This window comes from Dendrobates tinctorius, unplaced genomic scaffold (genome assembly GCF_039654945.1).
Source record: "Dendrobates tinctorius isolate UK_male_01 unplaced genomic scaffold, ASM3965494v1 ptg000012l, whole genome shotgun sequence".
Classification (NCBI taxonomy): domain Eukaryota; kingdom Metazoa; phylum Chordata; class Amphibia; order Anura; family Dendrobatidae; genus Dendrobates; species Dendrobates tinctorius.
Window position 1 is genome coordinate 19,834,608 of NW_027361680.1, and position 15,707 is coordinate 19,850,314.

Consider the following 15,707-nt stretch of genomic DNA (forward strand, 5'->3'; position numbering starts at 1 on the left):
TGTGAAATGTTACTTAAGATTTTTTGTGCCATATCGCTGTGATTTAAGGGCATAAAAATTTGAAGTTGGAAAATTGCGAAATTTTCAACATTTTCACCAAATTTCCATTTTTTTTCACAAATAAACGCAAGTTATATCAATGAAATTTTACCACTAACATGAAGTACAATATGTCACGAGAAAACATTGTCAGAATCACCGGGATCCATGGAAGCGTTTCAGAGTTATTACCTCAAAGGGACAGTGGTGAGAATTGTGAAAATTGGCCTGGTCATGAACATGCAAACAACCCTTGGGGTTAAAGGGGTTAAATAGGTGAGTCCACATTTACCGCTGTCCGAGATCCGACATCAGGCTATTGCACCTGCGTGTTGCTGAGGCCCCAGATCCCGCCCCACAGTGTGTTATGATGTATTCACACTGCGGGGCTGGGGCCTCAGCAATACGCATGCGCAATAGCCTGATGTCGGTTCTCAGAGCAGCGCGCACTGCGCATGCCCGAGAACTCTTGTCACAGCACAGGCACCGGCATTCAAAACAGGAGGAGGTGGCAGCGCACAGGGGCATGGTGGGCGGCGCCCAGGCACAAGACATGTGGCATGATGGACGGATGATGGGCAGCGCCCAGGCACAAGACACAGGTATGATGGATGGATGGGAGGCGGCTGACACAGGGGGACACACCATACCTATGGGACACAACACAGGTATGAGGACCTGTTTACAAAAGTCGATATTTCAGCGTTACTAGGGGTCAGAAACAGGAGAGCCACCTTCACAGAGTGAGCCTTGGTGCTGCTCAAGGTGGCTCTTTTACTTAAAAACGCCCTGGGGGGGTGACAGGTTCCCTTTAACTAACATTATTGACACAAAATTAAACAGTGAAGAAAAAAAAAACAAGAAAAAAAACAGTAAAACAGCAAATTTTGTGAAAAACAAAATTTGTGTCAGTCTTAAAACTTCTGGCCGCGACCATCCACTTCAGTGCAGTGATTAAACAGTGCAGCAATCCAGCTACAATTTGCTTTTTGGCACTCTTGCAGACCACTAATGAAATTGTTCAGGATATCTGTGTACTGTGTGTGAGGATATACAAATAGATTAAAATCACAAAAGACAAACACAATTTCACGATGACAAATAGGCAGCAATAGAATACTAAATTTTACATGTATAGTTATTGCTATAAGCAAATTTATTGACATCAACAGTATAAGTGAAAATATTTTAAATATTTTAAAGTAGTATAATACCTCAACATAATGCTAATCAGTGTAATACAATATATATCACATATAACACCAATATTAATTATTTCCAGAAGGAAAGCATCAGTACATTTATATAGTGAATATTGCACAGAAAGATAAATTAATTGATCACTATATTGATCTAGACTGTTAAATGTTACTAAATTAGTACGAAAATATGTGGAATTCCATAGAGAAAAGGGATATTGTATGAGTTTGTATATACACACATGCCAGAAAAACGGCATGAAATATGCAATCATGGAAGAATTTAGCATATGCTTAACATCAAATGAGAAAGCCAAAGCATAAATGCATTATGTATATTAAATAAGTATGGAAAATTACATACTCATTTGCTGTAATGCTTATAAAGACACAATATTTTTCATTTAATAAGCGAAAACTTAGCAGAAAACCAAATGACTGCCATTAGTGTTTTTATAAGTCGTGTTTATATTGCAAAGTGGTAAATGCGGACTCACCTATTTAACCCCTTTACCCCCAAGGGTTGTTTGCACGTTCATGACCAGGCCAATTTTTACAGTTCTGACCACTGTCCCTTTATGAGGAAATAACTCTGAAACGCTTCCATGGATCCCGGTGATTCTGACACTGTTTTCTCGTGACGTATTGTACTTCACGGTAGTGGTAAAATTTAATTGATATAAATTGGCACATAAAAACTTAAGTAACATTTCACATATGTTTACTTTACAACAGCACAATTTTGGAACCAAAATTTTTTTTTTTGTTAGGAAGTTATAAGGGTTAAAAGTTGACCAGCAATTTCTCATTTTTACAACACCATTTTATTTTTACGGACCGCATCACATTTGAAGTCACTTTGAGGAGTCTATATGATAGAAAATACCCAAAAGTGACACCATTCTAAAAACTGCACCCCTCAAGGTGCTCAAAACCACATTCAAGAAGTTTATTAACCCTTCAGGTGCTTCACAGGAATTTTTTGAATGTTTAAAAAAAAAATGAACATTTATCTTTTTTTCACAAAAAAATTACGTCAGGTCCAATTTTTTTTATTTTACCAAGGGTAACAGGAGAAATTGACTGCAAAAGTTATTGTGCAATTTGTCCTGAGTATGCTGATACCTGATATGTGGGGGGGAAGCACTGTTTCAGCGCAAGGCAGAGCTCAGAACGGAAGAAGCGCCGAAACAGTACTTTTTCAATGCAAAATTGGCTGGAATTCAGATCGGACGCCATGTCACGTTTGGAGAGCCCCTGATGTGCTTAAACAGTGGAAACCCCCATAAGTGACCTCTGTTATGAATGGGAAACCGAGGAGGAAAAACAAGACAACAAGCTAAGTCTCAGAAAACCAGAGAAGTTGGTGACTATGCAGATTGCAGATCCCTGATCTTAAGCGCACAACTAGAAGCAGTCGTGGAGCGTTCCTACGTTGGTCCTAGACGCCTCGTCACAACCGGAGAACTAAATAAGCCTAAAGCAGGGAAAGAGGAAAACTAACTGCCCCAGAGCAGACCCCAAAGGAAAGACAGCCCCCCACATGTATTGATGGTGAAACAAGATGAAAATACAAACAAAGGCGAGAAAATAGGCTGAGCAAACGATGGGGCCCGGCTAACTAAAAAGGACAGAAAAGGAAAGACACTGTCTGCAATCTGCCAAAAGCAACCTACAAAAATATTGTCCAACACTTCTGATAGCAAAATTAACCCTGAAATCACTAGACTTCAAAACCTATATCAGCACTCTGAAATATTCTGAGACAGAGCAAAAAAGAGGCCAATCTAATAAGGAACAAAAAGCAGATTGGCAAATACTGATTAATAGGAGTGGAAATTCAGCATAGCCCCAGCAGGGGCAAGCTGATTACACAAAAAACTGAATTGACCAACAAGCGCAAGTGTGAACATTAGCAAAAAACAAACAACTTGAGAAGACTGGAAGAGAGCTGAAGACAAGGACCTGAGAAGCAGACTGAATCACCAGCACCTGGATAGGGCATCGGCTGTCTTATATCCAGTCTGATACTCCAGAGATCCAATCGTTATCTTCCTCATCAGATGGCAGATCACTACCACTTAAACCAACAGCACTACCTCCTGTCACCACCAGAGGCAGAACGGAAGGGAACTCTCAACTGGTGGAGCAGAAAATGAGTTCATGACAGACCTCATTTTGGAAACTAGACCCCCCAAGGAACTTATCTAGATATGTGGTGAGAACTTTGAACCCACAAGGGCTTCACAGACGTTTATAATGTAAAACCGTACAATTAAAAAATCATTTTTTCCACAAAAATGATCTTTTCACTCCCAATTTTTATTTTCCCAAGGGTAACAGGACCCTAAAAGTTATTGTGCAATTTGTTCTGAGTACGCTGATACCCCATATGTGGGTGTAAACGACTATTTGGGCGCATGGCAGAGCTCGGAAGGGAAGCTGCGCCATTTGACTTTTTTGGCTGAAATTGAGATCGGACGCCATGTCGCGTTTGGAAAGCCCCTGATGTGCCAAAACAGTGGAAACCCCCACAAGTGACACCATTTTTGAAACTAGACCCCCCAAGTAACTTTTCTAGATGTGTGGTGAGAACTTTGAACCTCCCAGGGCTTCACAAAAGTTTATAACGTACAGTCATAAAATAAAAAAAAAATCACTTTTTTCCGCAAAAATGATCTTTTCACCTCCAATTTTTATTTTCCCAAGGGTAACAGGACTCCAAAAGTTATTGTGCAATTTCATAGAATCGTAGAGTTGGAAGGGACCTCCTGGGCCATCTGGTCCAACCCCCTGCTCAAAGCAGGATTCACTAAATCATCCCAGTCAGATGTCTGTCCAGCCTCTGTTTGAAGACTTCCATTGAAGGAGAACTCACCACTTCTCGTGGCAGCCTGTTCCACTCATTGATCACTCTGTCAAAAAGTTTTTTCTAATATCTAATCTGTGTCTCCTCCCATTCAGTTTCATCCCATTGCTTCTAGTCTTTCCTTGTGCAAATGAGAATAAAGTTGATCCTTCTACAATGTGACAGCCCTTTAGATATTTGTAGACAGCTATTAAGTCTCCTCTCAGTCTTCTCTTTTGCAAACTAAACATTCCCAAATCCTGCAGCCTTTCCTCATAAGACAGGGTTTGCAGACCGGTCACCATTCTGGTCGCTCTTTTTTGAACTTGCTCCAGTTTGTTGATGTCTTTTTTAAAATGTGGTGCCCAAAACTGGACACAATATTCCAGATGAGGTCTGACCAAAGAGGAGTAGAGGGAAAACCGGATTACTTACCGGTAATACTCTTTTGTAGAGTCCACGACAGCACCCACTGAGAGAGGGGATCCGCCCCCGGAACAGGAAACCTACAGAGAGATAAATGGGGCGGTCCCCCTCGCTCCCTCAGTTTGTGTTACCGAGAACAACGGAGGAACCGCCATACATGTTTTAGTCAAATTGTTTGGGCGATTCATCTATCTTACCCCTATGTAGCTTCTTATGCTTACTAAGTTTAATCACATATCTAACTTAACTCATAATCTCCACCACCAAGGAGACCCATGTGTGCAAAATTAATACGGGAGGGAAGTGAGCGGGTGCTGTCGTGGACTCTACAAAAGAGTATTACCGGTAAGTAATCCGGTTTTTCCTCTTCGCCACGACAGCACCCACTGAGAGAATTCCAGAGATAATCACTTGGGAGGGCACACCGTGTTAAGGACTGATCTACCAAAGGTTAGATCCTCGGTAGAGGACAAATCTAGTCTATAGTGACTATAAAAGGTAGACGGAGAAGACCAGGTTGCAGCCTTACATATTTGTTCGATTGGGACGTTCGCCCTCTCGGCCCAGGAGGATGATATGGCTCTAGTAGAGTGCGCCTTAATCCCCAGTGGCGGGTCTTCTCCTTTTGCCAAATACGCCATTGTGATAGCATCTCTAATCCATCTGGATATCGTGCCTGATGTAACTGCAAACCCCTTCCAGCTACCCTGGAAGGAGACAAAAAGAGACCTACTCTGCCTCCAGGGACTGGTCCTATCTAGGTAGGCTAGCACTGCTCTTTTCACATCTAAAGTGTGATATTTCACCTCGTCTTGTGTTGACGGGTTCTCATGGAAGGAAGGTAGGTATATCTCCTGAGATCTATGAAATTTAGTTGCCCGTTTTGGAAGGTAGGACGGGTCTGTCTTTAAAATCAGACTGTCTCGTGTTATTGACAGGAACGGAGGGTCCACTTATAGAGTGTGAAGATCACTCACTCTTCTAGCCGATACTAAGGCTAATAGCGTAGCAGTTTTTAACGAGAGGCACTTCACTGATGCCGAGCTTATGGGTTCAAATGGTGCCTGAGTGAAAGCATCCAAAACTAGAGTAAGGTTCCATGCTGGTAGCTGAGGAATATACACCGGCTCTGAGTGTTGACAAGCTGAGATGAAACGGGTCACCCATCTATTTGCCGCCACGTTATAGTTAAATAGGGCTCCTAGGGCTGACACGTGGACCTTTAGAGTGCTTTCCGAGAGCCTTAATTCTCGGCCTTTTTGCAGAAACTCTAGAATAGCCGTAATAGGTACTTCCCCGGCTAGTTTTGCTGGGTGAAAGGCCAGGAACTTTTTCCACACTTTAGCATATATTTTTGTTGTGGACTCCTTCCTGCTTTGCAGCAGGGTATTGATTAGGTTCTTTGAGAAACCTTTCTGCCTCAGTAGCTCCCTTTCAAATTCCAGGCCGCTAGGTGCAGGGCTTTGGCCTGTGGATGGTAGCAGGGTCCCTGCGAGAGAAGATTCTGGTGCAGCGGCAGGATCCACGGGTCGGTTACTGACATGGCTCTCAGCCATGAAAACCACGGTCTTTTTGGCCAAAACGGGGCTATCAAGATGACCCTCGCCCTCTCCTGTCTTATCTTCCTGACTACTGTTGGTAGTAGAACCATTGGAGGGAAGGCATAGGCTAGCTGGAATGTCCAGGGTGCTTGGAGGGCATCTAGAATGTCTGGGTTGTCTGACCTGTAGAGTGAAGCGAACCTTCTTATGCGCCTGTTGGCTCTGGTCGCGAATAGGTCTATCTCTGGTGTGCCCCATTCTGATGCTATCATTTCGAAGACGTGCCTGCTGAGGACCCACTCGCCCTGATATAGGGCTTGGCGACTGAGGTAGTCTGCACGGGAGTTGTCTACTCCTCTTATATGGAGTGCTGACAAGGAAAGAAGATGTACCTCGGCCATCTCCAGGATCTTTCCCGCAATAGACATCAGTGGCACTGACCGCGTGCCTCCTTGCCGGTTTATATAGGCCACTGTGGTGGTATTGTCTGTCTGGATTCTTACGTGGGCGCCCCTTAACTGCGGGAGAAAATGAGATATCGCATAGAAAATTGCTGTTAGCTCCTTTACATTAGAGGAGGTCTCTATTTCATCATTACGCCACCAGCCTTGTACCATGTGCTCCTCTAAATGGGCCCCCCAACCCAAGGGGCTGGCATCCGTGGTGAGTATTTTGGAGGGAGTCACCCACCATTGCACTCCCTTCGATAAATTGGAAGGATTTAACCATCTTAGGGATTCAACCACCTCGGGCGATAGGGACATCTTGCCCTCCAACCGCCCCTGCAGTCTGTTTCCTGCAGAATAGCCCACTGTAGTTCTCTGGAGTGGAACTGGGCCCATTGCACCGCTGGAATACACGATATTAAGGATCCCAGCAAGGACATACCCTGTCTCAATGATATTACAGGTCTTTTTATGGTATTCCGTATCTTATTGATTATGGCTATCGCTTTGGCGTGTGGCAGAAAGCATTCCTCAGCTACGGAGTCCACTTGCAGGCCTAGGAACCTCTGACAGGTTACTGGTTCTAGCCTGGATTTCTCCCAGTTAATTAGCCAGCCTAGTGTTCTCAGGGATGAGATAATCTTAGATATTCTGGCTTCGCACTGTGAAACAGACTTTCCTACTATGAGTAGGTCGTCCAAGTAAGGGACCACTAGTGTGTCATTCAGCCTTACATACGACATAACCTCCAGCATCAATTTTGTAAATACCCGAGGAGCCATGGATAGTCCGAATGGCATTGCCGCAAACTGGAAATGCTGAATCCGACCTCTGAACCAGACTGCTACCCGCAGGAACCTCTGGTGCCCACGATATCGGGGAGATGGTAATAGGCGTCCTTTAGGTCCAAGACTGCCATATAACACCAGGGGAACAAAAGCTTTATTGCAGACTTTATCGAGTCCATTTTAAACGACCTCAGTTTTAAGAAGGTATTAAGCTTTTTTAAATTTATTATGGTCCTAAAGGAGCCATCTGGTTTTGGGACTAAAAATAGAGGAGAATAAAAGCCCATTCCTACTTCGTCCCCTGGGACCTCTACCAGGACCTGTTTAGTTAGCAGTACTGCAATCTCCTTCTCCAGTGCTTCCTGCTGTGTCCCGGACTTCATAGAAGTCAATAGGAAGGAGTTCGGTGGATGCCGAACAAATTCTAATCTTAGGCCTGATGACACAATATTTATGGCCCATGGGTTTGATGTCACCTTTTCACATTGGCGGCTGAATTTTAATAGCCTGCCACCTACCGGAGTAATGGTTTTATCGGGACCTGTCTCCCCTGAAGGGACGTTTCCCGAATAGGTTGCCCCTTTGCTTGGGGTCTTTATTTCCCCAGCGGTCCTGGGGCCTAAAGTCCTTCTTTTTACCAAACGGCGGCTTCCTGTAGGCCCTCCTGTTGAACGGAACACACGGGTTAGGGAAACCCTTCTTCCTCTCCCCCGCTTTTGTCAAAATCTCATCCAGTTCCGTGCCAAACAGGTACTTACCCTGGCAGGGTATAGCACACAGTCTAGTCTTTGTTTGTGTGTCTCCTTTCCACCCCTTCAACCATAAGGCCCGCCTGCCTGCATTGGTCAGTCCTGCCGCTCTAGCCGATAACCGGAGGGAGTCCACGGAGGAGTCGGAGAGGAAGGCCGCTGCTCCCTTAATGAGGGGCATAGAGGAAAGGAGCCTATTCCTAGCTACCCCATTTTTAATATTGTCCTCCAAGTCATTCAGCCACACCAACATCGATCTTGCCGTGCACGTGGCTGCTATTGCGGGCTTAAAGGCTGCCGTACATGCTTCCCACGATCTTTTAAGGAATGTATCGGTTTTACGATCCAAAGAATCAGCCAAAGTTCCCGAATCCTCTACCGGCAAGGAGGATCTATGAGAGGTAGAGGCCACTGCCGCATCCACTTTGGGGGCTCTTGACCAGGCTGTTAAATCCTCATCGTCAAAGGGATACTTACGCTTTGACGTTAAGGGGAGAAACGTTCTCTGACCTTGTTTCTCCCACTCCCTTTTCACTAGCTCTTTTACAGCTGGGACCACTGGGAATGCCCGGACTTTTCTACGGGAGATGCCCGCAAACATTATGTCCTGAGGGGTCTTGGGGTCCTTACTCTCTGGCAACCCCATAGTATTTCGGACAGACTTCACTAAATTACTGACACTGTCCGTGGGGAAACACGTCTGGTCCTTGTCCTCTGAGGACAGATATTCCTGGGACTTATCGGAATCCAGATCCCCAGTTTCTGACGGCGAGTTTGACGCCAGCGAAACTCCTCCTCTTGGCGAACATATTTCTCTCACTGAGGAGTGACCCCCCAAACTACTGGAACCGCCTAAGGCCCGTAGCTCCTCTCTTATCATTGCCCGGATATCCTCCTTTTTCCGTGAGGATTCCCCCTGTAAGGCCTCTTCAATACAGGATTGGCATAATCTCTTAGGGTGGCCGTCTGGGAGGGGCTGAGAACATAAGGCACACTCTCTATGTTTCGCCTTCTCCGTTCTTTTAGCCTAAAGGGGTATGGACCAGAAAGAGAAGGCCATCAATCATTTATTCTGACCAAAAAACACTCACCCGTGAGTTTCGTCAGTAAACTACCGGCTGCGGTGTCCGCGACCCAGGCTGAGGCGAGGCATGGGACGACTTCTTCTCTTTGCGTTTTTTCTCTAAGGGCTCATCTTGCCTGGAAGGTCCACTAGATTCCTTCCTGGAGCTGCCACTTTTCCTGGTGCTACTGCTTCTCCTTGTAGCACTGCTCTGTCTACTGCCATGTGGGGATTCCACTGGCTGACCTAACAGGAGCGAAGCTGGGTCATCTAAGGACGACATGACTGCGCACTAGCGCTGTGTCTGCGGCTTCCTTTTAAAGCCTTGCTATAGCTGCTCCTCTTCCTCTCTTTTTTTTTCGTCCACCATCTTTTTTTTTTTTTTTCTACTGCGCGGGCGCTGTCCCGCGGTCTCTGCCTCCTGTCCTGACCCCGGAAGTCTTCAACCACTTCCGGGTTGCCTCACCTGGGGGAACGCTCGGTCACCGTGAATAGTGATGCGGCCGGCGATGCTCACCGCGCATCTGCGCCCCGCCATCCACAGGGTCCTTCTCCATTAACCCCTGCCGCAGGTATGAATCCCGGTGGCGCTGCTCAGCACGGCGCTCGAGCTCTTCTGCCTCGGGGGGGGCGCGCGGCCCAGTATGCCCCATATGGTACTTGTAATGCGCCTGCCCCCTCGGGGGGGGTATAGCCATGTCCCTCTCCCCTAGTGAGCCTTGGCACCGCTGTCACCTCCGGCCTCACCTGCATTACCAGCTCTGGGGGGGGACACACCTCTCCGCCCGATGCTGCCTCCAGTCCTGGGGCCCCTGCTGCTCATATTATGCACGCAGGCGGCTACCAGACCAGGAATCCTCTTCTGTGGGTTCCTTTCCAGGAACAGGAAACCAAAACTGAGGGAGCGAGGGGGACCGCCCCATTTATCTCTCTGTAGGTTTCCTGTTCCGGGGCGGATCCCCTCTCTCAGTGGGTGTTGTCGTGGCGAAGAGGAAAATAATGACTTCACGTGATCTAGACTGTATGCTTCTGTTAATACATCCTAGAATTGCATTTGCCTTTTTTGCTGCTGCATCACACTGTTGACTCATATTCAGTCTGTGATCTATTAGTATACCCAAGTCTTTTTCACATGTGCTGTCACTTAGCCCTATTCCTCCCATTCTGTATATGCTTTTTTCATTTTTATTGCCCAGATGTAGTACTTTGTATTTCTCCCTGTTAAAAACCATTCTGTTAGTTGCTGCCCACTTCTCCAGTTTATTTATCTTTTTGAATCCTCTCTCTCTCTCTCTTCTCTAGTATTAGCTATCCCTCCTAGCTTTGTGTCATCAGCAAATTTAATCAGTTTACCCTCAATTCCTTCATCTAAATCGTTGATAAAGATGTTGAACAATACAGGGCCCAGGACAGAGCCCTGTGGTACCCCACTTGAGACATTCTTCCAACTGGATGTGCAGCCATTTACGACCACTCTTTGGGTCCGATCACTAAGCCAGTTATGAATCCACCTAACAGTTGCCTTGTCCATTCCATACTTAGTCATTTTTTCAATAAGGATTGTATGAGAGACTTTGTCAAATGCTTTGCTGAAGTCAAGATATACTATATCTACAGCATTTCCTTGATCCACCCAATCAGTGATTCCGTCGTAGAAGGAAATTTAGTTAGTCTGACATGACTTATTAGTTACAAACCCATCATCACTATTTGGAACCCATTAGTAGCATTTTGTAAGTTTTCATCTTTTAATGTTTTCGAAACAGTTTTTTTGTGTTTTTTTTTCTTAGTTTGGCCATGAAAAACTTAATCCAGAGAAACGGACTTTAGGAAGTTTGTTCAATATCATTCATCTTCTCAAGCAACGGATTAGGTATGCTTTGTGTGACACCAACTCTTCAAAACCTTGCAAACATAAATCAAATCATTGTTACAAGGTAGCAGGGGATACAAGTTAACAGTGGCTGATGGCTGACAGGCAGACTCGGAAATTGGAGAAAGAGAACCAGAGAGCAGAAAACTGCAAATGGTGATTAAAGAAAAGCCACAAAGCGGCTTTCTTCATCAAAGATATCAATGTAATCCATATTACAGCCCTGTCGTTATCATACATTACACAATTGTGCTGGCAGGTTCTCGTTATAATTACAGGCCATTGCCCACTAGCACATTCTGTCTCCACCTCCTCTCCACATGCTGTCATTGCCATCACACTATTGTAGCGTGAAGTAGGAAAATATGGGGTGATCCCAAGCAGTGGGGTGGCAATTTGTAGATATTGTGGGAGAGCGCCTGAGCCAGGCAGTAATTAAACTTGAGCCAGAACTTTAGACAGAGACATGGACCGCACAGCCCAGTATTCATACTTTTATCTAGTTCTGCTAGGCAAAAATTTACAAACTGATTCTGATCAGACTGTAAGAAGCCCACTGTCACGTCACGGTGAACCTCTCAATGGATACATAGCCTGAAAGGTGTGGCGCCATGCACAAACCACCTTCACAGCGACAATGCACCAGCAGGGCCTCACAATCACGTCACGGGGGAAGGGTTGGGTCAATGAGAGCTGGTGTGTGCACATACATGCCATGGCATCATTTAAAAGCCACGGTCAGACATTAACAGTGACAGCTAAATGGTTAACAACAGCGATTAGAGCTCCTCCCGCTATTAGAGACAGAAACCTGCTGTGTCTACTTGCTGACCCCAGGATAGGGCATATAATTATGTACATATGCACAAAGGGTTTCCATTCTTTGTAGTGGGGGACTTGCAAAATTGGCAACATATCAAATACTTAATTTTCCCCACTCTATGTGGTATAATACACTTGTGTGAAAAAAATCTTTTTTTTGCCCATGCTTTACATATGTATATCTTTTACTAATGTGTCTCCAATGAAATAATGCCTAGGAGCCCCAGTTAACAGGAAAAATAGCCCACTAAAGTGACATAGGACATTGCCAGCTTTGCTCTGGTTTTAGTAGGACAAGGCAGCTCTCCAATGATGGCAGGCACCTTACAATCATATGATCACCATGTCCTGTATAGCAACCATTGAGACTTAATAGCCTGGAAAATCTTTCTCTGACTCAACCTTCTCCTGGTAGATTGCAGAAACTTTCATCCCACTGCATAAATTTACAATAGCACAGGGTTAAAGCACTACATTAAAGTTATGAGGTTAAAACAGCTATATGGTGAACTTTAAAAATGCACTCTAGAAGACTGTATGATATGACCGATCTGGTTGCCCATGGGCCACATCTGATAGGTTGGCCATTCCTGCCCATTCTGCACTGTAACAGCCAAAGAGCTGGAAACAGTGACGTACTGACAGTGAGTTAGGGTAGCCAAGCTTTTCGTTTTCAATAGTATTTACATCTTTAAAATTCAGATACAGTTGAATTGAATGGTGGGGAAAGAGCTTTTCAGCCTGTGCGAGTCTCAACACAGTAGGCACAATGACGTCACTAGTCTACACACAGCACAGACTGGAGCAACAAATCAAGGTTACCCTGGTAATTAAAGTAGAATTTTTTTTGTGAGGGGGGCTATAAGGGCCATCACACGGCTTATGGAGTTATGGGGACATCATGTGTAAGGACCTTTTGGGGCATCATTGTGTATTGGAGGGCTTGTGAGGTCCATAATATTGTGAGGGTGGCTGTGGGAGGTCATACTTTGTTTATAGGAGAGATTTGGGGACATCGTACTGTGTGGAGGTCATCATACTGTTAGAGGCTGTGGTGGCATCTTACTGTGTCGGGGGAGCTGTTGATCAAGGTAAAAAGGCTGAAGGAGCTATAGGATTTACTGCTTTTTATAAAAATGTGTAAAAACAGTAAATTTGATTTTGATTAGCTGCTACTGATAAGAATACAAGTTGCAATAAGCCCTATCATAACATATTCGCAGTAGTAGAGAGTCAACTTAATTCTACTCAATCTTAAGAAATAGAATTAATATAAAATGTTAATATTTAGCAGAATTAATTTCATCCCATTAGTTTGATCATTCACAAAAATCACAGTTTCTCATGTGGCCCCTCCGGAAAACTAATTTCCCACCCTTGTGGACATACAGTATTTTTTGTTATTTCATTCACTGCAAAGTTTGGTTTGTTACTCATATGTATTCTATTTGCTTGTGTCTTTCTAGGTGTTTAGGATATGTGGGTCTTTACAAAGGTCTAGAAGCAAAGCTTCTTCAAACTGTCTTAACAGCTGCACTTATGTTCCTTGTTTATGAGAAACTGGCTGCCATGACATTTCGAGTTATGGGTCTAAAAAGCCAATAAAGAAAACTGAAGATGATGTTTTAAATACTTAACACTACAACTCTGACATGAGAAGAAAAAAATTGTCTAAATAAAAATATATTTTTAATTTTTTATGTGTATCTTGTGATTTTTTTTTCTCTGCAATCCTTACAATTTTAAAAATGTGTAATTAGTTAATAATAGTGTAGGGATTTAAAATGATTAGTTAAACATATAAATTGAATTTCTCTGTTTTGGAGAGTAATTAAAAATTTAAATAATTCCGAAGTCAGCAAAATAGATTTGTGCCAACTTCATGTCAGATCTGAATAAACTAGTAAATCTGAATCAAATTAAAACTCTCTTGCAAAGAGTCACCTAGAATTGGCCAAATATAGTAAAGCGTTGTTTGAGAGAGAGAGAGGTGCGGAGCTGCAGATGTTATAATAAAGTTGGTTGGACTGTTTCGGAAGCTCCTGAGTGAAGATATATCACCTAGAAGCTGAAGAGGAATCTGAGCCGAGGCTTAGGCCTCCCACACTGCTACAAGCCTTAGGCCTGTTTCACACATCCGTTTTTTGGCGTCCGCCAAAGTGTGAAAAACGGATTAGTTTCCGTTTTGCCACAAACGGATGCTACCGGATCCATTTTTTGGACGGATCTGCTTTAGAAACTAATGCAAGTCTCTGGTTAAAAAAACGGATCCGCCAAAAAAAATGGCGGATCCTTTTTTTTTGCTAAAGGGCGGATTTTGACAGACGTCTAAAAACGGATGTGTGATCCACCTCTTAACTGGAACCTAGCTGGACCACAGGCTCCCATGGGCTCCACACAGCACCATAAGGATTATTCAAGAAGATTTACCTTTCTGGAGCCAAATAAAGCCCCTCTCTCATATTGGAGCTATCAAAACCACGGGAATCTGTAAGGGAATCTGTAACTGCTATAAGTGGCTGATAATAGAGAAGCACGCAGCAATAGCTCTCCGCTTGCGGGACTGACCCCTCACCAAGGATAAGGACCTGGGACCCACCACTGAAAAGGTACCTTTAATATAATCTACAAAGAAAGGGGATGAATCCCTTTAATACGGGTACCCTTCACCACTGGAGAATCTCATATGTGAGTGACGCAGCCTTTAATAACTCTCCACCGGCTCATAAATTGCCTACGGACCTGTTCGGCTTAACAAATCCCGAACTGGCCTGTCACATCATTGCTACTCATCACTGGGAGCCGCAGGCTTAACTGGCTGCAAAGTGGCTGGCACCAGCTCAAAAATCCGGCAACAGCTTTTCTTGTAAGAACTGCAAGTAGTTCTGGCCCCCACTGAATACCCACTACCCGCTTGTCTACCTTGTTGCGCCCATATATTTTCCTCCGCCGGCTGCGATACAGCCCCTTGATGATCTCTGAATCTGCTGCCTTTAATATAGCACAATCCCCGGGCCATATCTCTCTGCCACCGCAACTGCTGCAGACAGGACCCGGACATAAGCAGCGACACAGTTATACCGCAGCTGTCAACCCTGATCAGGCACAGCAACAGTTTCAGCACACACGCTGTGGGGAAAGCCGCATCTGGAACAAAACACCGCTGCTTCCCCTCAAATCCTCTGCTCCCTATTTCCTATCCGTTGCTGGGGGGCCCACATCTCATCACCTATAAACCAATAAACAGATGTCCATACATCCTTTAATCACTCCTCCTAGAAAGTAGATACCGCAAGATAGACCCTCAAAGCTATAGCCTTGGTATCCACCTTAGAGCACCAGAACTCCCATAGGGAGCACACGGCTGTAACTGGCTCCTCAGGGACACACGTCTGCTGGGTCCAGAATGCTGGCGCGGTTGACACTTGGGTCTGTGTGTAAGAGGTTCAGGGCCTAGCCCTTTAAATCTTGATGATAGGGCGCATGTGCAGGACTCAATGTTAGCAGACATGCGTCGCTGAGCTCCGCTCCACAGCAGGCTAAAAATAGCCCATATTAGCACCAGGTCCCTGCTTATCCAGGACATCCGGAGTGAGATGCCGGTGGGGAGGGGCCCTGCACGACCGGTGACACGTCCTATTTCTGAGTACTTCTCAGGAGGCAGAAAGTCCAAAATGGCCGCTGCACCCATGGCTTCTACTTCTCCTGCTTCTCAGTCGCAGGTAATTGCAGCAGCTGGTGGGGATGATCTGTCCCTCCATGGCGACACCACAGTACACACAGCAGAGCTGATTAAGACCCTACAGGAAACTTTTAAAGGTGAATTAGCCTCGGCCATGCAGACTATTATCGTAAACTTACAGGACATTGCACAAAGAACCTCTGCATTAGGGGAAAATATGGATGCAGTAGC

At 44.9% G+C, this 15,707-nt stretch overlaps 1 protein-coding gene across 10 annotated transcripts in view; it reads left to right on the forward strand.

Moving 5' to 3' along the window:
- The window catches only part of SLC25A17 (solute carrier family 25 member 17), a 470,764-nt gene extending 457,272 nt beyond the window's left edge, over positions 1-13,492 (forward strand). For 8 of the 10 annotated variants that reach the window (XM_073558023.1, XM_073558022.1, XM_073558021.1 and 5 more), the window contains 2 exons: positions 10,890-10,972; positions 13,261-13,492. In XM_073558023.1, coding sequence (XP_073414124.1) covers positions 10,890-10,972; positions 13,261-13,399 — 222 coding nt within the window. In that variant the 3' untranslated portion in view covers positions 13,400-13,492. The remainder of the gene's footprint in view (positions 1-10,889; positions 10,973-13,260) is intronic. The other 2 variants (XM_073558025.1, XM_073558024.1) reach the window with 1 other exon arrangement.
- The last annotated feature ends 2,215 nt before the right edge of the window (positions 13,493-15,707 follow it).